At 39.8% G+C, this 25,645-nt stretch overlaps 1 protein-coding gene across 1 annotated transcript in view; it reads left to right on the top strand.

Annotated features, from left to right (window-relative positions):
* Positions 1 to 1,644: 1,644 nt before the first annotated feature.
* Positions 1,645 to 25,645, top strand: part of LHFPL6 (LHFPL tetraspan subfamily member 6) — a 257,329-nt gene continuing 233,328 nt past the window's right edge. Inside the window, exon 1 of the mRNA XM_054528935.2 lies at positions 1,645 to 2,203. Within this exon, the coding sequence (XP_054384910.1) occupies positions 1,819 to 2,203 (385 nt within the window). The 5' untranslated portion in view covers positions 1,645 to 1,818. The remainder of the gene's footprint in view (positions 2,204 to 25,645) is intronic.

Below are 25,645 nucleotides of genomic sequence, written 5' to 3'. Positions count from 1 at the left end.
GGTCGGGCCCCGGGGCTCTGCGGCTGCTAGGGACAGAGGCAAAGAAGGGCAGGACGGTCTGGTTTCCCGTGGATGTTCCCGCTCGAGAAAGACAGCAAGTTGTGTGTGCGCCCGGGACGCGGGAGGGAAGGTAGCCGCCGCCCGCCAGCCATGTAAGTAAAGCACTCGGCTGCCCCGTGGGCGTGGGCTCCGCTGCTTTCTCCCGGGCTCCCTCTCTGCCCCGAGCCGGAGTTGGGCTGCTCCCGGGCTCCGGACTTCCTGAGCTCGGCGGATCCGTCGGCTCTCCCTGCCAGCCGCGTCCGCTGTTGGCGTCCGCCTCCGGGGGGTGCTGCCTTCCCATCCTTATCCCCTCCCTTCGTCCAGAGCCGGCTGGAAAATGCCTCTTGCCCCCTTTTAGAATGGAGGGATCATTGTGTGTCTCCATGGGTGGAGTGGCTCGGTGAGGCAATGGCAGGGGGCTAAATATGGGCTTGTCTTGGCTAGGGCGCCTCACCGCAGTTGGAGATGGGGGCCCCCTGCCCCCAGGCCACCTCCTGCTGGTCTTCCCCAGCCTCGTGGCCCAGATAGATCAACTTCAGCCGATGACTGCAGTTGACAAGATTAGAAAAAAAGTAGTAGCCGGACTTCCCTTTTGAGTGATATCCAGAACTGAAAATGGGCGGTGGTTAGAGAAAAAACGGGTAGGGGCGAGGTGAAGAAAGGGGGAAATTTGCTATGGACCCTGAAAGCTGGAGTTAGGGGTCCTGGGGGTGGAACTCTAGGGTGGATGGGCTCTGTGCTTCTGTATTCATTTCTTTATAGAAAGTGTGAGAAATGGTTAAGGAACTCTTTTTGAAAGGCTGAGGTGGAAGTAAATGCCCCTGGAACCATTTGGATGACTGGGGTTTGATGTAGAATACTGGGAAGTATGGATTGCTGTTCAGATTAGACAATCATTCAGTGGGAGAAATGATTGCAATAAAACTGTTGGAATCAATGAATCAAAACTGCAGACCCAAAATAAGTCATACACAGGCATTCTTTTACACTAGAAGATGTTAAGACTAAAGAAATTCTGAAATGCTGCTGAATGAGTACAAAGAGTGTCTGGTAATAGTTCTATACTGTGTGTGCCTCCGCAGACCATAATGCTTGTTAAATTTATGGTACTCTGCAATTGTGAAAAATTATCCTAATTAGTTTGTTTGGCTCATGCAGAGAGTTAATGCACCCTTAAAGGGACACAGAAAAGTTGCAACAAACTATGAGCATGAACTTGCAAGCCAAAAAAGGAAATCATGGCATGGTTCATTTTATTTTAATTGTTTATTGCCAGTGAAAATGCTACATTACTTTTAACGTGAGTATATAATATATAGAATGAATTCATTGACCTGTCAAATAAAAATCAGGTGTTTCTTTAAGTAAATAGCTGTCAGAGTTAATTTGGAAACATTTATAGAAGGTAAAGACATGAAAAAGCTTTGAGCTGGTTTGACAAAAATCGAGTTATGGAGAAGCTTATAGAGAGAATTAGTTCTTCCCACTTTTAAAGTGTTGAGGCAAGTCTCAATGTTTATTAATTGAAAATTGTAGACTAGCTGAAACAGTGTTATCACTTCTTTTAATGCCTTTAATTTTTAATGTTTCTTGTTGTTTTACCAGGGACCATCATCTTTAGTACAGAGGATGGAAAGTTGATGCTCAGTAAGACTGAAGATCCATTCTGCATTACGGAACTGTGGATTGTCTGTGGGTCCCTGGTGATTTCACACCTTCATTCACTCCTGCGGTCCCTGAACACCTACTTGGGGTCCTCATTGCCCTATCTGGTGAAAGATGGCATCCAGCCTGACTTGTACTGGAGTAATCTGGGCTTTGCTGTCTTTTCTTTGTGCTGCCACCTCCTGCGTGGGGTTCTTCATGCCTTACTGGCTCTGGGGATCACAGCTGGGCAAGCCTGTGTCCTTCGGTACCTTCCGGAGGTGCTCATATCCTGTGCATGATGAGAGTCGGCAGATGATGGTGATGGTGGAGGAATGTGGGCGCTATGCCTCCTTCCAGGGCATCCCCAGTGCAGAATGGAGGATCTGCACCATAGTGACCGGCCTGGGTTGTGGCCTCCTCCTCCTGGTGGCGCTCACTGCCCTCATGGGTTGCTGTGTTTCCGACCTCATCTCCAGGACAGTGGGAAGAGTGGCTGGAGGAATTCAGTTTCTTGGGGGTAAGTGACTTGCTGAGCTTGAGTTGTTTACTGGAATCCCAAAGCAGTATTAAAAGTTGTTTCAGTTGTCTACTGAGATTATTATAAATGACACCTGGAATGCATAAGAGAAATAGATTTGGAATGGCTTTGATGATAGGTTGCCAAAGTCAAGATTATTGTCAGAATTGCTTTACAACTTCAAGAGTTCCTAATTTCTGTACGTATACATCACTGGCCTGCTAAGTGCCACCTATGTGAAACAGTAACATCTAGGTTGTTTGAGGTGTAGTAGGGGCGACAGTTTGGATTTTATAGCTTCTTGTTCTTTATGTTAAACAATAGACAATTAGATTATCTTTGTCTTCATGGAATCCTCGGGTCTTTAAAGGTAAAGATTTCACAGAAAAGTGGAAAAGGTTTTTGATTCAACATTGTTATCATGAACCTCTAATACACTTTGGTGGATGGAAAATTTACTCTTGCCCAATCTTAAACTCTATTTCTAAATAAATGTTAACTATTTTAAATGAGAGATCAGTTTTATATAACAACTATGAACTTAACTATTCTACAGAGATAGCTGTCCACTTAATTACCTTGTTAGGTCTTAACTTTCCTGGGTGCTCTTGCTGTGGAAAAAAAGAAAAGGGATATTTAGCAAATGATGTGTGCTTGTCCCAGATGGACTGGATAGTTTCACTAACGCCAGAAAAGGTTTGATTTTTACTTGGATTCCCTCCAGCAAGTATTGCTTCAATATCTTTGGTCATATGGTTTTAATTGTACTTTATGTATTTTCCACTGTGCTTTTCACCTCCATTCTTCAACCTAACTGGCTGAACTTGTCTGATTTATAGTCCACCCTGGTGAAATATGACAACCTCCATAGATAGTGCAGAGTGAAGGGAAATAGGAAGCCTGGAAAACTTATACAATGTATTTGGAACTTCATTACAAAGTAAAGGACCGTTACTCCCTCATTTGGTGTTTTCTTACATTCTTTTGTGAAGAATCCAGAAGAAGAAAAACGAATTAAAAATGAGTAGTTGTGAGATAGTCTCCCATATTAGAGAACCCCAATGGATTATTTCAGAGTATTTAATATAAAACTTTCAAGTAACATTTTAAGTAAAGTTTAATTCTTGTGCTGAAAATGCAAGTGGCAAAGTTTTGTGTTTTGAAATGAGATAGAAAGTTTTGTTTTGAAGTGAGATAGAATTGTCCATTCTTTCCTTACTGATGTAACTTTGTTCTCATTTGGTTTTTTTCCCATTGGTTTTGCACCTTAGTCCCTCCTGGGAGGCAGTGTGGGGGACCTACCTGTCATCTCTTTACAGCTTCAATGTTTAACACTGACAAAAGTCTTGCATGTGATATGTATATTTACACAGGTATGTACTTAAAAGTATTAGGAAACCTAAAGAAGTTGTCATTGAAAGTGGAAATGTAAATTCAGAGTTTGAAAACTTCCAAATTTTAAGAATAGATTTTAAAAATAGAATTAATGCCAAGAGTATTTAAAATTTTTTTCTGTAAGAATAAACTTGGTCTGCTGTTTGTGTTTCACTTGGCTCAGGAAAAATGCTTAGGCAGTTTCATTTTCTCCTCTTATGGTAAATATTACTTTCCATTTTTCCTTCATTTTAGGGCAGGGCCTGCTATTATTTCTGGCAGAACAGGAAAATGCTTACAAAGAGAAATCAGTTTTTATTGATTATCTTTAAACGTGTAATGAAGGAAGGCAACAGGAAGTGAATCTGAGACCCATGAGATTTATGATTCCTTCCCTAAGCTATGTATAGATTTTTTTTGAATTATATAGAGCTAAATGTTCTACTTTACAGAATACCCAAGGGGAGAGACAATTGGGGAAATTATATATATTTTTGAAGAACCATGTTTTTTTCTTTGTGTGTACTTTTCATGAACTCTGGCTTGGTAAGAGTTACTGACATTAAGCTAAGAGTATAATTTGTTAGTAGCAGCTGGCCTGGTGCGGTGGCTCACGCCTGTAATCCCAGAACTTTGGGAGGCCGAGGCAGGCGGATCACGAGGTCAAGAGATCGAGACCATCCTGGCTAACACGGTGAAACCCGGTCTCCACTAAAAAATACAAAAAAATTAGCCGGGCATGGTGGCAGGTGCCTGTAGTCACCGCTACTTGGGAGGCTGAGGCAGGAGAATGGCGTGAACCCAGGAGGTGGAGCTTGTAGTGAGCCGAGATCGGGTCACTGCACCCCAGCCTGGGCGGCAGAGCGAGACTCCGTTTCAAAATAAATAAATAAATAAATAAAATAAATTAAAAAACAAATAAAATTTGTTAGTAGCAGCTGATATTTTCTCATTTCTCAAAAATATTTCTTATACTGGCAAAAATAATTCTGTATGTAAAATCTAAGAGGGTTTTACAGAATCTCACCTCTTGAGGGCACAAGTAAAGATACCCATTACCAAAGATAACAGTAAATTTAGAATTAAAAAATAACTTGAAATATGGAAAAAGTTTTAAAGAATCTGCTGTTTATCACTGTTACTTAATGGAGACCAGATGACCAAAAAAAAAAAAAAAAGCTTCGAAAAGAATTCCCTAGGTAGCTTGTTCATTTCATAATTGTTTGGATTTTTATTCACAAAAACTTATGCAGTAAGTAATTTTATTTTAATAAATTTTTCCTATGATGAGTTGGGTTTCATAAAGACTCGGCAGAATGCCAAACCAGTGAGTTCTATCAATCTCATAGACTGCCATGCTTCAGAAATGTAATCAACATACAGGGAACTTTGCTATGAGGCAGATTCTCCTGCTAAAAATGATATGCCCAGGAGGGTTATGTTTAGCTAAAGTTAGGCTGCTCCAAAAACAACAGGAAGCAGGAGAATGGCAAAATACAGAGGCATCCTGCTTAACCCCGCCTGCTGTGTCTAGAGTTTGCACATATGGTATAACATCAGGCAGTAAAACCCCTGCAGTACTTTGGAACAAGTTAAAGGACAAAATGTCAAACTTAATTCTGAATCTTCTTGCTATGGTTGGTTAGAGGTTAAAATGTCAGCTGTCAACTGATAGAGCAATGTAAAATGGGGCTGCCATACATGGATATTTTCTACCTATAGTAGGAATACCTCAAGGAGTCAGTGACTATCACTTTTCCTGTGGTAATCTGTACAGAAACTTTAATTGCCACCGTCTCCATTTCATATTATAAGGTATGTTTATGTCTAACTTTAAAGAACCAGCGTGGGTTGAGTTACCCTCAACTGAGTTTTTAAAAGGCATGTAGAAAGGCTGTGGGAAATACAATGTAAAATAAAAATGTTAACATGTATATAGTGTGGTAAGGATGCTAGGAGAAAATAGAGGCTTTAATGTTTTTGATTGGTGAATGTAAAATTGTGTGCTTTCAAATACCGTTTTAGTCATTAAGGACTTTAACAGAATTTAAAAAAATTAATATCAAACTTTTTGATGCACGTATTAGTAAGATTTACATGCCCTGCAAATGATACGCGTAAGAACTTTGTAAAGACATATTAAGTGTATTTGTAAGTTCTGTCAGGTGGTGCTTGCAAATGTCAGAATCTGAATGTGTACATTTCATCTTAAGAAACTGCTGGTGCAGTAATGAAGTACCAAAGAGAGTCTCATATTTATATTATTCCACGTTTAGTTTGATCGTTAGTCATATATACATATGAAATGCGTGTGGAATGCTAATCAGCAGTAAACCATTACCTTTCCTGCTTAGACACTGTTCTGTTCTAAGAAGCCGGAGATCATCTCAACTAATTGATAGTTAAGTGCTGCTGAAGACAGTAATGATGTCAGAATGTTTCTTTGAACATCCCTTGCTCTATGTTATGAAAACATCATTGCCTTTTCAGAGTCTCCTTACTGTAGAGTTCCACCTGGGCCTGTCTTTCATGCCTTGAGGGAGACTGCTTGGGACTCTCCTTCCCTTGCTTTACTGTAAACCTGACCTGTCATATGATATGGCACGTTATGCTTTTCTTTATATCCAAGCTCTCTGCCAAGTGACAGATGAGTAATAAGCTAAATAATGAGTGTTGGCATATTAATGGGCATAGTGGCTTTCTGTGACAGTGTCTTAACTGAAAACAGTTGCTCTAATTTAAAGAAATGTAGAGACTTCTTAGGCCGCTTGGGGAAGCAGGCAGGGTTCTTTTTTTTTTTTTTTTTTAAATTATGCCTTATAGATTACTATAGTAACTACTCTTGTTTTATTTGGCTCACTCTAACCTATGATAGAAGGTCCAGGTGAGTTGTCTTGAGTTTTAAGCCAGCAGTTTTTAAACTCTAGTATCATCAGAATCACCTGCGGGACCTTTTAAAACACGGATTGCAGAATTTCTGTCAGTAGATTTGGTGGAGTACCTGATAGTTTGCACGTCTAACACGTTTTCAGGTGATGCTGCTGCTGCTGCTGGTTCAGAGACGATACCTTGAAAACCATGTTCTAAGTTAACCATTTTCTATTTAAGAAGATGAGACTTCTGGTAGATGGCTTACTTTCAGAACTGAGTTAAAGTGTAGTTGTGTCATAATCTGCTATAAACCTCTCTAAACTTGAACTATAAAGGGGGTCTACTGCTGTAGTTTGGTATTGATTTAGCGCATTCTTGTTCCATTTCTCTTAGTTCTTGTCACAACAAATTGTCTGGAATTCTCTCTCAATGCATATTATATATAGATACATACATATATATGTTATAATATATGCATTAATATAACATTTCCTTTTATTTATCATTTTTTTATACCAGACACAAGATTTTATATATGAAGTATTCAAAATAAGACCTTAATACAACTTCTGAAGTTTGCATGCAGTGGATTTTCAGTAAGAAATTGTTAATTGAAAGATACGAAGACCGTACTATAGATCACAGGGATGGTCCTGGACATCCCTTGGCCAACTCTCTACAGTCATGTACATCTTGGAAACACAGAACGACTAGGCCAGGAGGGCACCCTAGGAGCCAGTCCTTCTGAATTTCTCCCGCAAGGTAGAATGGCACTTGAATCAGCTTTAACTAATGAAAAGATCTCCTGGTCTTCAGCATCTTTGGGGAAGAAGATGATAAACTCTTGCTCAGTGGTCATACTTTCTAGGGCCACAGACCATGCCTTTCATTACAACCACGAACACTGATACTATACAGGAGCAAGCTTGAGATGGAGGCCTACATGGTGAAACAGTGGGAGTGGGGCTTTGCCAGCCAGGAAGGAGTGAAAGGGAGATGCATGCTGGGCGCGGTGGCTCACGCCTATAATCCCAGCACTTTGGGAGTCCGAGGCAGGCTGATCACCTGAGGCCAGGAACTGGAGACCAGCCTGCCCAACATGATGAAACCCTGGCTCCGCTAAAAATATGAAAATTAGTCAGATGTGGTGGCGTGTGCCTGTAGTTCCAGCTAATCTGGAGGCTGAGGCATGAGAATCGCTTGAACCCAGGAGGCCGAGGTTGCAGTGAGCCGAGATTGTGCCACTGCAGCCTGGGTGACAGAGCAAGACTCTGTCTCAAAAAAAAGGAAAGAAAGGAAGATACACTGCAGGCAGCTGACAGTGAGCACCAGTGACAGCATGCACTCTAAGCTCAGGATTTATTAAAAGCAAGGATGTTGAGGAATTAATAAATCTTTTATAATATAGAAAACACAAAATTTTATATGTTTGTATCTAATAATGTTTTTATTTTTATTTATTTATTTATTTTATTATACTTTAAGTTTTAGGGTACATGTGCACAACGTGCGGGTTTGTTACATATGTATACATGTGCCATGTTGCTGTGCTGCACCCATTAACTCGTCATTTACATTAGGTATATCTCCTAATACTATCCCTCCCCCCTCCCCCCACCACACAACAGGCCCCAGTGTGTGATGTTCCCCTTCCTGTATCCATGTGTTCTCATTGTTCAATTCCCACCTAAGAGTGAGAACATGCGGTGTTTGGTTTTTTGTCCTTGCGATAGTTTGCTGAGAATGATGGTTTCCAGCTTCATCCATGTCCCTACAAAGGACATGAACTCATCATTTTTTATGGCTGCATAGTATTCCATGGTGTATATGTGCCACATTTTCTTAATCCAGTCTATCATTGTTGGACATTTGGGTTGGTTCCAAGTCTTTGCTATTGTGAATAGTGCCACAATAAACACATGTGTGCATGTGTCTTTATAGCAGCATGTTTTATAATCCTTTGGGTATATACCCAGTAATGGGATGGCTGGGTCAAATGGTATTTCCAGTTCTAGATCCCTGAGAAATTGCCACACTGACTTCCACAATGGTTGAACTAGTTTACAGTCCCACCAACAGTGTAAAAGTGTTCCTATTTCTCCACATCCTCTCCAGCACCTGTTGTTTCCTGACTTTTGAATGATTGCCATTCTAACTGGTGTGAGATGGTATCTCATTGTGGTTTTGATTTGCATTTCTCTGATGGCCAGTGATGATGAGCATTTTTTCATGTGTCTTTTGGCTGCATAAATGTCTTCTTTTGAGAAGTGTCTGTTCATATCCTTCGCCCACTTATTGATGGGGTTATTTGTTTTTTTCTTGTAAATTTGTTTGAGTTCATTGTAGATTCTGGATATTAGCCCTTTGTCAGATGAGTAGATTGCAAAAATTTTCTCCCATTCTGTAGGTTGCCTGTTCACTCTGATGGTAGTTTCTTTTGCTGTGCAGAAGCTCTTTAGTTTAATTAGATCCCATTTGTCAATTTTGGCTTTTGTTGCCCTTGCTTTTGGTGTTTTAGACATGAAGTCCTTGCCCATGCCTATGTCCTGAATGGTATTGGCTAGGTTTTCTTCCAGGGTTTTTATGGTTTTAGGTCTAATGTTTAAGTCTTTAATCCATCTTGAATTAATTTTTGAATAAGGTGTAAGGAAGGGATCCAGTTTCAGCTTTCTACATATGGCTAGCCAGTTTTCCCAGCACCATTTATTAAATAGGAAATCCTTTCCCCATTTCTTGTTTTTGTCAGGTTTGTCAAAGATCAGATGGTTGTAGATATGTGGCATTATTTCTGAGGGCTCTGTTCTGTTCCATTGATCTATATCTCTGTTTTGGTACCAGTACCATACTGTTTTGGTTACTGTAGCCTTGTAGTATAGTTTGAAGTCAGGTAGCATGATGCCTCCAGCTTTGTTCTTTTGGCTTAGGATTGACTTGGCAATGCGGGCTCTTTTTTGGTTCCATATGAACTTTAAAGTAGTTTTTTCCAATTCTGTGAAGAAAGTCATTTGGTAGCTTGATGGGGATGGCATTGAATCTATAAATTACCTTGGGCAGTATGGCCATTTTCATGATATTGATTCTTCCTACCCATGAGCATGGAATGTTCTTCCATTTGTTTGTATCTTCCTTTATTTCATTGAGCAGTGGTTTGTAGTTCTCCTTGAAGAGGTCCTTCATGTCCCTTGTAAGTTGGATTCCTAAGTATTTTATTCTCTTTGAAGCAATTGTGAATGGGAGTTCACTCATGATTTGGCTCTCTGTTTGTCTGTTATTGGTATATAAGAATGCTTGTGATTTTTGCACATTGATTTTGTATCCTGAGACTTTGTTGAAGTTGCCTATCAGCTTAAGGAGATTTTGGGGTGAGACGATGGGGTTTTCTAGATATACAATCATGTCATCTGCAAACAGGGACAATTTGACTTCCTCTTTTCCTAATTGAATACCCTTGATTTCCTTCTCCTGCCTAATTGCCCTGGCCAGAACTTCCAACACTATGTTGAATAGGAGTGGTAAGAGAGGGCATCCCTGTCTTGTGCCAGTTTTCAAAGGGAATGCTTCCAGTTTTTGCCCATTCAGTATGATATTGGCTGTGGGTTTGTCATAGATAGCTCTTATTATTTTGAGATACGTCCCATCAATACCTAATTTATTGAGAGTTTTTAGCATGAAAGTTTTTGAATTTTGTCAAAGGCCTTTTCTGCATCTATTGAGATAATCATATGGTTTTTGTCGTTGGTTCTGTTTATATGCTGGATTACGTTTATTGATTTGTGTATGTTGAACCAGCCTTGCATCCCAGGGATGAAGCCCACTTGATCATGGTGGGTAAGCTTTTTGCTGTGCTGCTGGATTCAGTTTGCCAGTATTTTATTGAGGATTTTAGCATCGATGTTCATCAGGGATATTGGTCTAAAATTCTCTTTTTTTGTTGTGTCTCTGCCAGGCTTTGGTATCAGGATGATGCTGGCCTCATAAAATGAGTTAGGGAGGATTCCCTCTTTTTCTATTGATTGGAATAGTTTCAGAAGGTATGGTACTAGGTCTTCCTTGTACCTCTGGTAGAATTCGGCTGTGCATCCATCTGGTCCTGGGCTTTTTTTGGTTGGTAAGCTATTAATTATTGCCTCAATTTCAGACCCTGTTATTTGTCTATTCAGGGATTCAACTTCTTCCTGGTTTAGTCTTGGGAGAGTGTATGTGTTGAGGAATTTATCCATTTCTTCTAGATTTTCTAGTTTATTTGCATAGAGGAGTTTATAGTATTCTCTGATGGTAGTTTGTATTTCTGTGGGATCGGTGGTGATATCTAACAATGTTTTTAAATGATGTTTCCAAATCCTCATGGTCACCAGTTTAGTTTTTTACATACATTTTTTTTTCTAAAAAACTTGTTTTCTAAACCTTAACGTGAGAAAGATTTTTATTGTTTTGATGCTTTCCTGTGAAGTTTCTAAGTTCTCCATATCAGAATTCAATGCAATATTCTTTTTTTTTTTTGAGATGGAGTTTTGCTCTTGTCATCCAGGCTGGAGTGCATTGGTGTGATCTCGGCTCACTGCAACCTCTGCCTGCTGGGTTCAAGCGATTCTTCTGCCTTGGCCTCCCTAGTAGCTGGGATTACAGGCACCTGCCACCATGCCCGGCTAATTTTAGTATTTTCAGTAGAGATGGTGTTTCACCTTGTTGGCCAGCTGGTCTTGAACTCCTGACTTTAGGTGACCCGTCCGCCTCAGTCTCCGAAAGTGCTGGGATGACAGGCGTCAGCCACTGCACCCAGCCTCAATACAATATTCTTTAGCTCTCTAGTAGGCTTAAAACTCACCAGAGAGCTTATCCCATGTAAAGAGTCCAAGGCCTAGCCCCAGAGAGACTGCTGGGAGGGTCTGGGTGGGGCCCAGGGAGCACTTTGAACAAACTCCCCATGTGTTCTAGACACAGATGGTCCACAGACCGTATTTGGAGAAACACAAACCAATTTTATTTGCCTAAAACCTCATATTGTACTAGTATTAGGATGCAGACTTACACCACTGTTAAGCTTAGAGTGAATCATCGTTACCTCTGTAGTGGTCATTTTGAGGGTGATGTGATTTGAGCTGCAGAACATCAGAATTGGTGTAGGAACACATGCATTTATTGTTGGTTTTGCTTTTATATTGCTTGCTGACCTTAGGTGATGGTTAGCCTTGTATATACACTCATAAAAAAGAATGAAATATTTTCTATGCTATACTTAGATGAGGACCATATTTTGATGTATGACTCCAGCTACAAATTGCAAACCCCACCATCATTCCCAATGCTGTGTTTTTCCTCCTTCATCCTGCAACAATGTGATGTTGCTGCTACATGTTCTGTTAGAGTGGGCTCAGATCTAGTTTCTTTTTTGTCAAATTTATCAGTTTTTCCCTGTTTTGAGTTACTGTTTTTTACTTTTTAACTTTGTATTTTTGAAGTAAAAATAATAATCATAGTAAGTCTTAAAATAGTGGGATATAGAGTTTTCCATTATACTTGGACTTACTAGCAGCTGTGAAACACTTTTTCGCTAGAATTATTTATTTTTGACGTGGTTCAATTCTCCATTTACTTTAGGCAAAATCTTTCAAAAAGAGTTGTTTGATTTTTAACTTACTTCCCTTAGTTTCCACCAGCAAACACAGCCATAGCCAGATACCCCTGAGGCCATGGTCAGTATGGATTAGTTAGCCTCACTAACAGACTGAAATGCAAATTGTTGACCTGTCTTGTGAAAACAAATTGTTAGTCACAAAGGAAACCAACTGAGGAATGTAAATTCATAAACATTTCCATAGAAAGAACTCAAAAACCACACTCGAGATCTTTACATCATTCTGTGTATCATATCATACTTACATATCAATGATACTTATATGATTCTATGTAAGTATCATGAGATGCATACAATTTGCACTCCACGCAAAGTCATCACTGTTATACACTCTGTATTTGAACTCTCCGGGTTGGCAAGGGTGTCTTATTGTGGGTGTTGGTTATAATCAGAAAGAATAAAAGTAGCAACTCAAAACTTTTATTCTTGGATGTCACAAGAATTGATCTTGTTGCTCCCTTGAAGCATCAGCCTTAACTGAGTTCTGAGGAGCATTAATTCCTGGGTGTACCAATAGGTGCGACCAGGAAAAAGAAAAACAGTCTTAGGGACAAGTATGCTTGAGAAGCACTTGGTTTTGGAAAGTTAATAGATTCATTGCAGCAGAACTTCACAGAGCTTTTGGTGTGTTGATGCATATTGCCAATCTCCTAGATAAAATGGGGAGGAATATAGGATTCAATATTTTCCTAATTTATTTGGGTCCTGCACCCTGAAGGGAACCTTGATCTGTAGAACATATTCAGTTTTCATTTCACCTCAGTGAAGCAGGTGATTAATTTTTTTTTTTTAACAGATGAGAACACTGAATTTTAGAGCATGAAAACCAAAGTTATCCCATTAGTTACTGACTAGGCTATGAATACTATCACCATAATATTAAAAGTGTTGATTAAACTTCTACTTTATATTATATTTAGAAATCAGAATTTTTGTTCACCATGAATAAGTCTCAACAAAAGGAAATATTCTTATTGTCTCTTTGGCCCTTAGTTTATGATTCTGGTATGATAGAAATACTTGTAATATGATGTAGCAACTTTTTGTCAATATTCAAAAATTGTATTACATGTTAATATTAATAATGTAATGTGTAATAGAGAGGCCATTTGGGGAGAATGCCAAAATATCTGACCAAAGCAAGCATACTGTCTTTTAAAAATTATTTAACAGACGATCATGCGCTGGCTAAATTTTCTAGTGTAGACACCCATTGTTGGAAGCCTTTGTAATAATCCTTTATTAAGGTTAATGATAATGTTAATTCCAAAGGACATATTTCTTAAATAACAAAACCAAAGGCTTTGTGTCTTTCTTTAAAAATGAAGGATAATGTCCTACTTTATCAATCCGGATCAATAAAATGTAGAAACAAATGGAAGTTTTAGCTATATCATAATAAAAAAAAGTCCAGGAATTTCTCATAGATTTTTAAATGGTCATTTTTAGAGGCTCATGGGGTTGGATACAACATTGCTCAGTTCTGGTCATTAATATTGGTTAAGTTATTATTGGGGATCTAGTTTTTAAAAAATTTTCTTTATCTGGGCTGGGTGCGGTGACTCACATCTGTAATTAATCCCAGCACTTTGGGAGGCCGAGGTGGGCAGATCATGAGGTCAGGAGTTCGAGACCAGCCTGACCAACATGGTGAAACTCCATCTTTACTAAAAATACAAAAATTAGCCAGGTGTGGTGGCACGCGCCTGTAATCTCGGCTACTCAGGAGGCTGAGGCAGGAGAATCGCTTGAACCCGGGAGGCAGAGGTTGCAGTGAGCTGAGGTGGCGCCACTGTACTCCAGCCTGGGCAACAGAGCAAGACTCTATCTCAAAAAAAAAAAAAAAAAAAAAAATATCTGGTAGATGTCATTCCAGTTAGTGATTTGCTGTTAGAATTCATGAAATTGAAATTGTAAGCTCCAGAGCTGACCTGCTTATCACTTCAGTAAATAATTACCCTCCATGGGTCTCAGATTTTTAATGATCAAATAGCACCAGGTATCTTGATGTACAAAGCATGTATAAAAATATTGTTGGATAAAAAAGAAAGTTTCATTTTATGGTTCTTTGTTTTTCTTATCTCTTCAAATAGGGTAGGAACTATGACTTATATTTTTATTCTAGCGCTGCAGTGACTAGAATAGTAAATGACACTTTATATATCCAATTAATACTTGATGTATTCTTTAGATTTAATTATTTATTAGCAACACTTGTATCTACAAGGTGTGACCTTATTCTTCTGTACCTCATGGGAATATTTCAAAGATAAAAGGAAGTAATGCTGCCAATGTGAAGAAATTTAAGCAATGTCCCCTTAGAACTGAGGTTCCTGCATAATGTTAGTTCTTTGGAAAAAGTATTTAGTCGTCATGTATGTTGAAATGATGGTGTGTCATACTACAGTTCCCTCTTCAAGCTCATTGTAAAAGCTCTAAATAATTCTGCAATAAACAAACCAGCTTAAGTTTATTTAACACTTTGTTTCACAAACTTATTTGCGAACGGCAGGGCCCTATTTACTTGTAATATGCATTAACATCTCTTTGAATTAATGGTCAACAGAACAAACTTTGGGAAATACCAAGTTAAAGTATGTTGTAAATCCAGGGGACTGGTGGTTAAGGGCATTTACTTATCGAGTGCCCACTGTATGTCAATTAATGTGCTACGTGTTGGGATAAAAATTGGGTTCCTGCTGTTGCTGAGCTCACGGTCTTATAGAGGAAACTAACATGCAAGGTATAATTACAGTCCAAGGACTCATGATATGTAACACACACACTTCTGTGTTTTACTCAGACGGTGATCAGCTGGTGAGGCTCACTCGGCAGCCACGTGAGGGGCTCAGCAGCCTCACACACTGTGTGCCACTCGTTTTCCATCCCGCCCTTTCCCTGCTTGGCTGTAAATCACAAGGACTATGTTTCCTGGAAGCCTTAGCATCTGGCACTTGGATATCCGGCCAGTGGGAGGCACTTTTGGAAGACAGAAGGAGACTGGGAGAATCCAGGTTATTTCTCCTTCTCTTGCTTTTCCTTGTGCAGTTTCGTGGGCATGGTTCTCTCCTCCTAGAAAGCCCTGCCCTTCATGGTCCCAGCTCTCATCAGAAAATCACAACATGATCCTACCCTAGTTAGGAAGCCCAGAACTCTCATCACTAGTAATGCCATCTTCTGTCAATATCACTCCTATCTAATGGACAGCAATAGTTTTCTGTTGATGCTACTTTCTGGGTTGGCTCTTTAGCTCCTGTTTGGCCTTTTAGCTCTTCCGTCATCTGTAGAACCAATTTCTTGTACAAAATTCTCTGTGTTTGAAATATCTAGGATGGTTTTGGCTTCCCTGGATGGACCCTGGGTGAAACACAATACATAATTCAAATTCATCCTGCTGCCAAGGCAGTATGGAGGATTGTGTCTTGCTGTGAACTTATAGGATTTTTGATGACTAGACCAAAATCACAGATGTTTAATCTAGGAATGTCCAGGGTCCACTGGAGTATGAACAAAATGCTGCAGGTGTGCAGGGCAGGAGTGACATTGTGTCTGGGAAGGCGTCATAGCAGAGGTGCTAGTTGACCTGGGTCTGGTGAGCAGACAGCCTCCTCAGCCTTCAGACAGGGGAACATCAAGTCCTCAAAGCCAACGAATCGTTAAGAGATCTGGTGGGAGTTCAGGGAATGGTAATGGATTTACTGCAAGGTATGAGGTGAGAGTGATGTGATAGGGACTAATGTGGAGAGGACAGATGGAGTCAGGTTATGAAGGCCCCAATTTATGTTCCAAGCTGAGGATTCTTTTTTTTTTTTTGAGATGGAGTTTCACTCTTGTTGCCCAGGCTGGAGTGAGGTGGTGCAATCTTGGCTCACTGCAACCTCTGCCACCTGGGTTCAAGCAATTCTTCTGCCACAGCCTCCTGAGTAGCTGGGATTACAGGCGCATGCCACCATGCCTGGCTAATTTTTATATTTTTAGGAGAGACAGGGTTTCGCTATGCTGGCCAGGCTGGTCTTGAACCCCTGACCTCAGGTGATCTACCCACCTTAGCCTCCCAAAGTGCTAGGATTACAGGCGTGAACCACCGTGCCTGGCCCCAAGCTGAGGATTATGTACTTAACTAAATTGAAGCTTTTGAGTGGCTATGGGTGCAGCTGACTTAGGAACTATATAGTCTAGTAGCAATGAGGAGCAGAGATTGGCTTGGGGAACACTAAAAGCAGGAAAGGCAGTTACAGGCCTGTTATAGCAATGTTGGCCAGCGATGGTGAGAATCTCAGTGAAGCTGTGGGAACAGAAAGAAAAGGATTTTGAATAATTTTCTGGAGTCAAGCCCTGCTGTCACAATGAATATTTTTAGATGAATAGATGAATGAATGAATATCTCAGTAATTTTATATCTCTGTTTATATAAGTAGCCAGCATTTTCTTTTTTTCTTTCTAGTTCCTCAAAAGTTAATGAAAAGGGGGAAAGAAAATACATAAATTACAACTGTTTTGGCTTTCAGTGGGTTATTTTTTAAAGTAGTAAATATTGTCGTTACCATGGTATGTAGATGTGACTTATTATACAGCTTTACAATGTGCATATCTCTGATTTTAGAATCATTTGCACATTGGTGTGCATGTAAGCATGTGTTACTAACTGTCCAGCACACCTGGGGGCTTAAAAGGTGCATACTGATGACAATTAAAGCAGCTGACAGTGTCACTGAACTTCACTGCTTCACACAAAAAGACACTCTTTTTTTCTTCCTAAAAATGCAGGAAATGCTGTGTATGTGTATATATATACACACAATAATTAGATGTAAGAGTGATTTTATACATCTCATTTTCATAAACAATTTGACGTTTTCTTTTTTTCCCCTCCACGTTTTAATGAATCTATTCTTATTTTATTAGTCTAGAGAGCTGATGGGAGTTCAGGGAATGGAAACAGATTTACTACAAGGTATGGGGTGAGGGTGCCCCATATATTTTTTGGAGAAAAATCTAGTAGATTTTAATCATAGCTAAAGTTAAAATATCCTAAATTTTATTAGGTTAAGCATCCTGCAATAGCCATTAATGGCTTCCTTTTTGCCCAAGAAGAATATCTCATAACACATGATACATAATACTATGAAAAGAAAAACTTTTGACAAATTGAATTTAATAGCTTATTTGAACAAAGAATGATTCTCTAATCAGGCAGCCCTCAGAACCAAAGGAGGCTCAGAGAGTCCCACTGGGCAAACAGGTGGGCAGGGAGCATTTATAGACAGAAATGGAAGTGAGGTACAGAAACAGCTTGATCAATAATTTGATATTTTAAATTATACCTATATTTTACTTATAAAGAAATAAATGAATGTTATTTATCAACCTGTTTACCATTGAAAATTGCTATCAGTCACCTGTAGTAAATTGATCTTTTAGTCTGGAGACCTAATAGATTGCCTTCACAGCTTATGTTAGTTGTGTTACAGCTATATATTAAAGTAAAGCAAATAAACTAGCTATCCCTTGATTGTTGTCTATGAGTTAATGCTCATGGTATGTCCCAAGAGCCAATTGCATTGAAGGCCATGACACACAAAACGTACTCTTGTCAATCTAGTATAATTTATAGTTCTCATATATTTGCCATATCACATTTTTGGGAAAAGCAATGTGCCTGTAAGCTGTAAAATGTTATGATTCTGTGATAAAATATAATCCTCATTGGATATTGTGCTCCTTAGCAAGACTCACTATGTATGAGGCATGGATTTCCTAGTTGTTTCTGTATATTCCCTCAAGCTCCAGAAGTTGTATTAAAGCACATACCTCTAATGCCATCTTATGATGAGATTATCCTGTTTGCCCTCTCAGTAATCTACTAATGCACCTTCCATATGGGTGTATTGGGGTGGTGTGGGGTGCAGTTGGGCACACACATAAAGCAGTGGACTCCTTACAGGACTATGTCATTTCAACATGTGTGTGGCTGGAAAGTGGAAACCTAGGTACATGGTCAGAGTCACCATAGACCTCTTGTTTTTGGCAAGATTTGGCTCCCCATAACAATCCAAGCTCCCTGTATTATTTCTTCTTCCTGTCTGTGTGTACACAGTTGCCTTGGGTAGAAGTATGAGGTTTTCGATGTTCTCTTCATGTCTAGAAGGGAACTACAATGGAGTCATTATTTTCTGCAGTTTGGTATATGTTGGAATGTTGTTTTTGTTGTTTTGCCCTTCTTACTTGGGTTTGCATTACCCAATCTAAAGGGAAAATTATAATCCTAGACATTAAGGCTGTTCCTTTCTAGACTCTATAGTCAGGTCTACGTAAGAATATTACTTACCATAACATTACTCTAAAGAAGAATATTAACTCTAGTCTTAAAGGAAGTTACCCTGGTACACACTAGATTTAAAAACATAAAGAAAAAAATTAATGTTTTTTTTTTTTTTTTTTTTGAGACAGTTTCACTGTTGTTGCCCAGGCTGGAGTACAATGGCGCTCTCAGCTCACCGCAACCTCTGCCTCCCGGGTTCAAGTGATTCTCCTGCCTCAGCCTCCCGAGTAGCTGGGATTATAGGCATGTGCCACCATGCCCGGCTAATTTTTGTATTTTTAGTAGAGACGGGGTTTCTCCATGTTCATCAGGCCACCTCAGGTGATCTGCCTGCCTTGGCCCTCCCAAAGTGCTGGGATTACAGGTGTGAGCCACCATGCCCGGCCATTGGTTCTCTGTTTTTATTCACTTATTCAACAAATGTATTTTAGGTGTCAGGCTCTGCTCTAGGCCCTGGAGATAGAGTGCTGCTCAGAAAAGTCTGGATCTTGCCTACTAAGAATCTAAATCTAGTAAGAGAGACAAACATTAATCAAATTCCCCCCAAAATGAAAGTAAAATTACAGACATGATAAACATTAGAAAGAGAAAATATATCACAGGCAGGCATGACCTAGATGGGTGCCAAGGAAGACCTTCCTAAGGAAGTCAGGCTGGAGTCGAGGCCTGACATGGAGGAGGAGGGGAGGGAGCCTCTCAGAGAGGGAACAGCAGGGACAAGACGAGGCGCTTGGGTGTGAGGGAACAAGTTGCCTTCGAGGCATGCTAGACCGGAGGACATGAGGGAGGATGGGTCAGGTAAAGCTGGAGAGGGAGGCAGTGGTCAGAAGGACTTGCATTGAGGATTTGTTCAGGATATTTATGAGATTAAAAGCCAATGAAGAGGTGAAGAGGTATGAACCAGGAGGTGCTGTTTATCCCTGTACTTGCTTGCACGAGAAATTTGTTCATTTAGGCAAACCGTGGGAGAGTTAACTTGAGGGTTTGTTGGCTGGAAGGCACCTGGATTCTTTCACTTATGCTAGTCCTTGTGAGGTAGAGGTAACCATTATTGTAATTTGGAAAGAGAAAATGTCATTCTGGAATTTCTCTACGTATTGTTTGAACGTGTAAGTTAACACTGGTGTCTAGGTATTTGATTAGGAGGTACAACTGTTAGAATTTTGCACCTAGCCATATGTGGTAGCTCACACCTGTAATCCTAGCACTTTGGAAGGCTGAGGCCAGTGAATTGCTTGAGCCCGGGAGTTCAAGACCAGCCTGGGCAACATGGCAAAACCCTGTTTCTACAAAAAATACATAAAAATTATCCGGGCATGGTGGCATGCGTCTGTGGTCCCAGCTACTCAGGGGGCTGAGGTGGGAGGATCACTTGAGCCTGGGAGGCAGAGGTTGCAATGGGCTGAGATTGTGCACTGCACTCTAGCCTGGATGACAGAGCAGGACGCTGTCTTAAAAAAAAAAAGAATTTGGCATCCTGTACATTTTCTTCATAAAATATTGTATGCTTGTGATAACTTAATTTTTGCAATTAGGTGTATAATGTCTTTCTTCTCTGATTGTAACTCCCCAAGGTCAGAGGTCTGTTTTAATCACCACACTATTTCCAGAGCCTACCAAAGTGCCTGATAGAGATTGCAATAATAATTTGCTCTCTGCCTGAGACTTAATATAATATGGCCTCCTTGAAAAGCTGTTGTATATATACTTTTAACCCAGTTCAATTTTGCAGCTTTTGATCCAATTTCTACTTTGCAGAATGGCAGATGCTAGGCTTTGTGTTGAATAATGACTAAAATATGACGATGTCTGTCTTCAGGAGGCTCAAAATCTGGTGTGTGGAATTGTACAGGTGAATGATGCAGCTGCTAAGATGATTGCTATTTGGTTGATATCCTCAAGATCCTGTAAGATACACATATTGGGTAAGCTATGGAACAAGGTCATCGTCTGTCTGCCTTAGCCAAACTCAGCTGCAGACCCTGAATCCTTTCTCCTGAATTTTCAGTTTTGCCATTAAAATCACACCCCCACAAAAGGGCCAGGCAAGGGTACATTCAGATCTCTTGAATATTTTGCTACTGATCAAATTCCTGCATTGTGAAATGCCTTCCCATTGGTTGGGGGTTAGCTGTGGTAGCCACATGATCATTAAATTTCCATCCTCTCCCCTGATTCTGCTTTATAGGATTGGCTCTGCATTGATTTCCTTAATGGCCTTACCCTCCAAATACCCCACTTTGATAAAAGTCTCACTGGACTACAATTCACATGGTTGGGTCTTGTTACCCTCTTCTTAGCGATTTGCAGAATGAGACCCTGGACTCTGGGACATGTAAGACAGAAAGAGAGTGAGATGAAAGATGGGATGAGAAATGCAGTCGATGTGACTTGGCAACTGATTGTCATGTGAGATTATGCATCAGTAGCAGCTCTCTCTTTTCAAGTCCATGTGCCTCGTAGAATGAGGCCGCTGCTTTTGGAGACTGATGTGTCTACAGGAGGCCTGATTTAGGAAGCAAGGGGATGAGTTGAGCTCTGGACAGCTTTTGGTTCAAGTTCTGCAGGGACTTTAAGGTGGACAGTTGGAAACACTGGGCATAGAGCTCATGAGAAACATCAGGGTAAAATACATAGATTTATGAAAACAGTGTTTTGAAAACCTTCACGTGAGTAGATACTACTTCATTTACTCTTAAAAACACATGGCTTTTGAATTTTGACATTTTCTTTTACATTTGACTGTACTGGTTGAAAGGCAAGCTCCTAGCTGTGTCTACTTTAATCATAATTTTAAGCCTCCCCTCAGATAGTGCCAGCTGCTTAACAGTTACTACGCTGGTGGACCAGGATGATGGAGAAGTTTGTATTTTATAGGAATAGCACTTTTTTTTGGTTTGTTTTTGGTCTGGAATAGATTGCAATAAAAATCAAAGTAGGAAAAAAATTATGATGTTCATTAACAAAAGATATCTTGGGGGAAAGCAGAATCTAGAAGTGACCATGTAGTTAAAAAAAAAAAAAGAGATAAGAAAGCTGAATATTTTAATTTCTTCTTCTTCTTTTTTTTTTTTTTTGTCTCATGCATAAAGATAGTATTCTATTTTGATCGCCTGGTGGAAGAAAGTCAGTTCATTTATCTCATCCACCCACTGGTGGCTATCCTGATTATAGCCTCCTGGTAGGAACCATTTAAAATTCAATTTGGCTGTCTGTGCCCTTGGTGCTCAGTAGGTTTCATTAAATTACACAGCAGTGAGCTCTTCTTCCCTGTGTGCCACCTTTTGATGTACATTTGACTTCAGTGTAATTTCAGACAATTGTACTTTGTGTGGAGTGGCTTTACCATAATAATCTTGCAGTCCAGATGGGGCAGATCTGGAAATCTGAATCTGATGGGATTCTAAGATGGTGGAAAATATTGGACCAGGAAAATATTTTCATTTCTCTATACTTTCCTTATTTAACTTGTTAGGCTTGTAGGGTTTGGCAGATTGTTTCTGTAGCATTACTTACAGCATGAGATTAGAATAACATTTTCCCCCTATGTGGGATGCTTTAGGATTTTACATGCAGTCAGATTCCAGAAAAAACTGTTTCCTTGAGTCTGTAAGTAAAATGAAGTGTTAGTACTTTTTTCTTGTATTAGCAAGTCTTAAAGTACTGCCTTTATTTGTGTGTTCACATTACTCTATGACCATGTGTTGTCGTGCAAAGCAAATGAACAGAGGATCTGGACAGACAGGGTTAAATTCTGCCACTTATCAGTTTCCTGGTTCTGGACAAGTTACAGACTCTTGGCCTCAGGTCCTTTGTTTACAGGACGTAATAGTAATATTAGGTCTTAATAGTAATATTAACTCTTCGAATTTTTGTGAAGTTTAAAAACGTGTAAGTTACGTAATATCAGCCATGATAAAGTAGATTCCCAATAAATGGTTGCTATTACCAACAGCTGGTTACATAAATATTTATTGAATCCTGCTCTGTGCTAGGCAACATTCTAGATACTGGGGAAAATGTAATGAACAGAAGCAGACTAAGAAAGAACAGTAAAGAATTATAAAGAACTGTAAAGGAAGAACTACAAAGAAAGGACTTTGGTTCTATTTTCATCTACTTTTAGTTTTCTATTGCTTTCCCATTGCATTTCCTTAGCTAGCTGATTTTTGAACTTGTAATATTCTTATTGGTAGGTGACTTCTTATTCAGGACCTGGTAAATATACTGTGTTACTAGATATATTTGACCTCCACAGATCATAATTTGAGATGCCATGCAGATATCCTTATGCATGTTCTCAGTGTCTGGACAAGTTTTTTTTTTTTTTTTAACACCTGTCACCACATACTGGGTTTTCTTACTTCTGATTGCATTTTAAATATCATCTGTCCCTTCTGTGAGACCCCATCTTTAATTCCGCATCTCTCTTCCCATATGCTTTCATGTGTTTATAGTCTGATTACTACCTGTTCATAAATTTGTATTTTTATCTGTTTTGCATAACCACTGAGACCAATTAAAAGTACAATTAGTTCTTTAGAGTTCTAAGTCAACTAATGCCAGCTACTTTTAATATGGCACTTCGTAATATACAAGAAATGTTTGTATACATTTTCTCATTTAATCTTAAGGTTCTGCTGCAGCTTTGTGCTTGAAACTGTAATAGGTACTATGGGAACAAAGAAGTAAATATACTACAGGGCTGTGACCCTGAGGAGTTTATAAATTCATTGCTTTGGTCACTAGACTCTTTTCCTCAGAAAGATGCCATTGTTATTCTACCAACAGCAAGCTTCAGTATCATGTTATATTGCTAGATCGTTATTCTATCTTCACAAAATGAAACTTGCCAGTGATATTTGCAGGTGTATGTTGAAGTGATATTTTCTAAGATTAGGGCTCAGTTCAGGGGTTTCGAAGCTTTCATTTCTGATCCTCGGAGGAATTGAGCAAAATAAAAAGAAAATAATATCTTTGATGGTTGTATATAATTCTTTAAAAACTGTAACAAGTATATTATTAGAAAAAGATAAAAAAATTTTTGAAATTGATGTCAGAAATGGGACAGAAGAATGTGCTGTAAAACTGAATTATTTTGAAACTAGAAGCTGAATCTGGTAGAATGACAAGAAATTTCATTGTCTTGAATTTACTATAAGAGAGTTACTTAATGTAGTATGTACCTCTATGTCATGGAAGCATGCTGTTACAAGAGTCATGGCCTGCTGGGTCATGACCTGCTGGGTGACCATTTAAAAAGCCTTCTGGCATTAAATATTGTTCTCGTTTAGTGTCCTGGTGCACTATCACATTTGTTTCAAAATGGCTCAGAAGACTTGTTGTGGGTGGAGAGTATCTGTCCTTGGCCTGGGCTCCCTTCCTGCATGCCTGCCTCCCTCCTATGCACCCTCATGTTGCTGCCAGAGTAATCCTCTTGGGTGTGAGCATGGCCCTTTCATGCTCAAAATACCTTGGCTGCTCCCTGTAAGATAAAGACCTCCTACAGTGTTACCCCAGGCACTCCTGGACATATTACCATCCATTCACTCCCGTCTTGTTTATTCTACTTTAGCCACACTGAATCTTCTGATGTTTCTTCTGCACTCGCTACACAAGAGGTTACATAAGATTAGAACAACATGGTTGTGCCTTTGCTGAACACTGTTCCCTTCACCTTTCTCTCCTGTCTTCCCAGACCCCAAACCTATTTGCCTTTTAAGGCCTGGTTTGAATGTTGACTTATCCATGAAGTCTCCTCTGATTGCCCAGCTGGAGGGAATCCTCTCTTTCCTGAGCTCCTGGGAAACTTTATGAGCAATGTTTTTGATGGAGATTTGGGAGAGCACCATCTACCATAGATGATTGTCAGCTCCCCTGGCCCCCGACTGCGGCCTCTTAGCATAACCTGTACCTGTCACAATTTTTATATGCATTTGAATGATGACTTGTTGAAACGTATTCTGGAAACTTTTGAATTCAGGTGTTTACCTGAGCAAGATACTGATTTGGGGTTCATGACTTGCTTGCCCCGTGCCCTCTGTGTTGTGCTGTTAATTTCCTTCCTTCCTTTGGCTAAGTCACTTCTTGTGTCCATCACTCTCACACCTCATGGCACAATGCAGATTCTATGCAGTTTTCTGTCTTGGATGCCAATGACTGTACGCTTAAAATAAAATTCTGTTTAAATGTACATATCTCTGGTCAAGTTAGTTTCAAAAGACGATTTTCTTATATCTGTTCCTACTTTAGTTGCACTCATACAGACAGCACAGAAATGCCCAACAGTTGAACATGTTACTGTGAGGTAGTCCACGGCTGTTGCTTTATGCTGATTTAATCATTTCTGTCAGGGGTCTTTAGTAGGGTGCTTTTGTCCTATCACTCCATGATGATTGATTCACCCATTTACTTTAGACAACAACTAACTTGGTTGCTCTTTTCCTGAAAAGGAAAAGAGAAATTTCCAGTGATATGGGTTGAGACATGCTGCCCGTGTGTATTTTAAAGGTGGTGAATGAACTGAGAACACTTCTCTTCAATTCAGTCTTGGTTGATGGATAACGTGTCTTTTCTGGCAAGCTGCCAGGACATGCTTGTTTATGTGCTACCAGACATTTCTATTTTAAAATATTATCAAATGTCAGCATTAATATTGAGTTGTTGGGGCTGGGCTCATGGGATTACAGGCTTATGCTTGTAATCCCAGCACTTTGGGTGGCTGGGGTGGGCAGATTGCTAGAGGTCAGGAGTTTGAGACCAGCCTGGCCAACATGGTGAAACTCCGTCTCTACTAAAAAAAAATAGTACAAAAATTAGCTGGATATGGTGGCATGCACCTGTAGCTAGTCCCACCCTTGGGAGGCTGAAGCAGGAGAATCGCTTGAACCTGGGAGGCAGAGGTTGCAGCGAACCAAGATGGCGCCACTACATTCTAGCGTGGGCGACAGAGTGAGACTCTGTCTTAAAAAAAAAAAAATTGAGTTGTTGGGAAGACACTCATAATCCACCAGTTAATGCAGATATTGTGTTTTTCATTAAGACCATCACACCAGACTGCCTCTCATAGATGATCCAAATACATCTAATGGGATAATAGCTCACTGGGGTGCTTAGAGCTTGATACTTAGAGACAAGTGGAGCTCTTGAGTGTGTGTGCACATTGAGTTTCATTCTTTTAACTTGTACTTGGAAGCACATATGCTCCTTTCTAAAATGCTAACCTTTCCAAATTTGAAAA

This window comes from Pongo abelii, chromosome 14 (genome assembly GCF_028885655.2).
Source record: "Pongo abelii isolate AG06213 chromosome 14, NHGRI_mPonAbe1-v2.0_pri, whole genome shotgun sequence".
Taxonomy (NCBI): domain Eukaryota; kingdom Metazoa; phylum Chordata; class Mammalia; order Primates; family Hominidae; genus Pongo; species Pongo abelii.
This window is presented reverse-complemented; position numbering and strand designations above follow the sequence as displayed.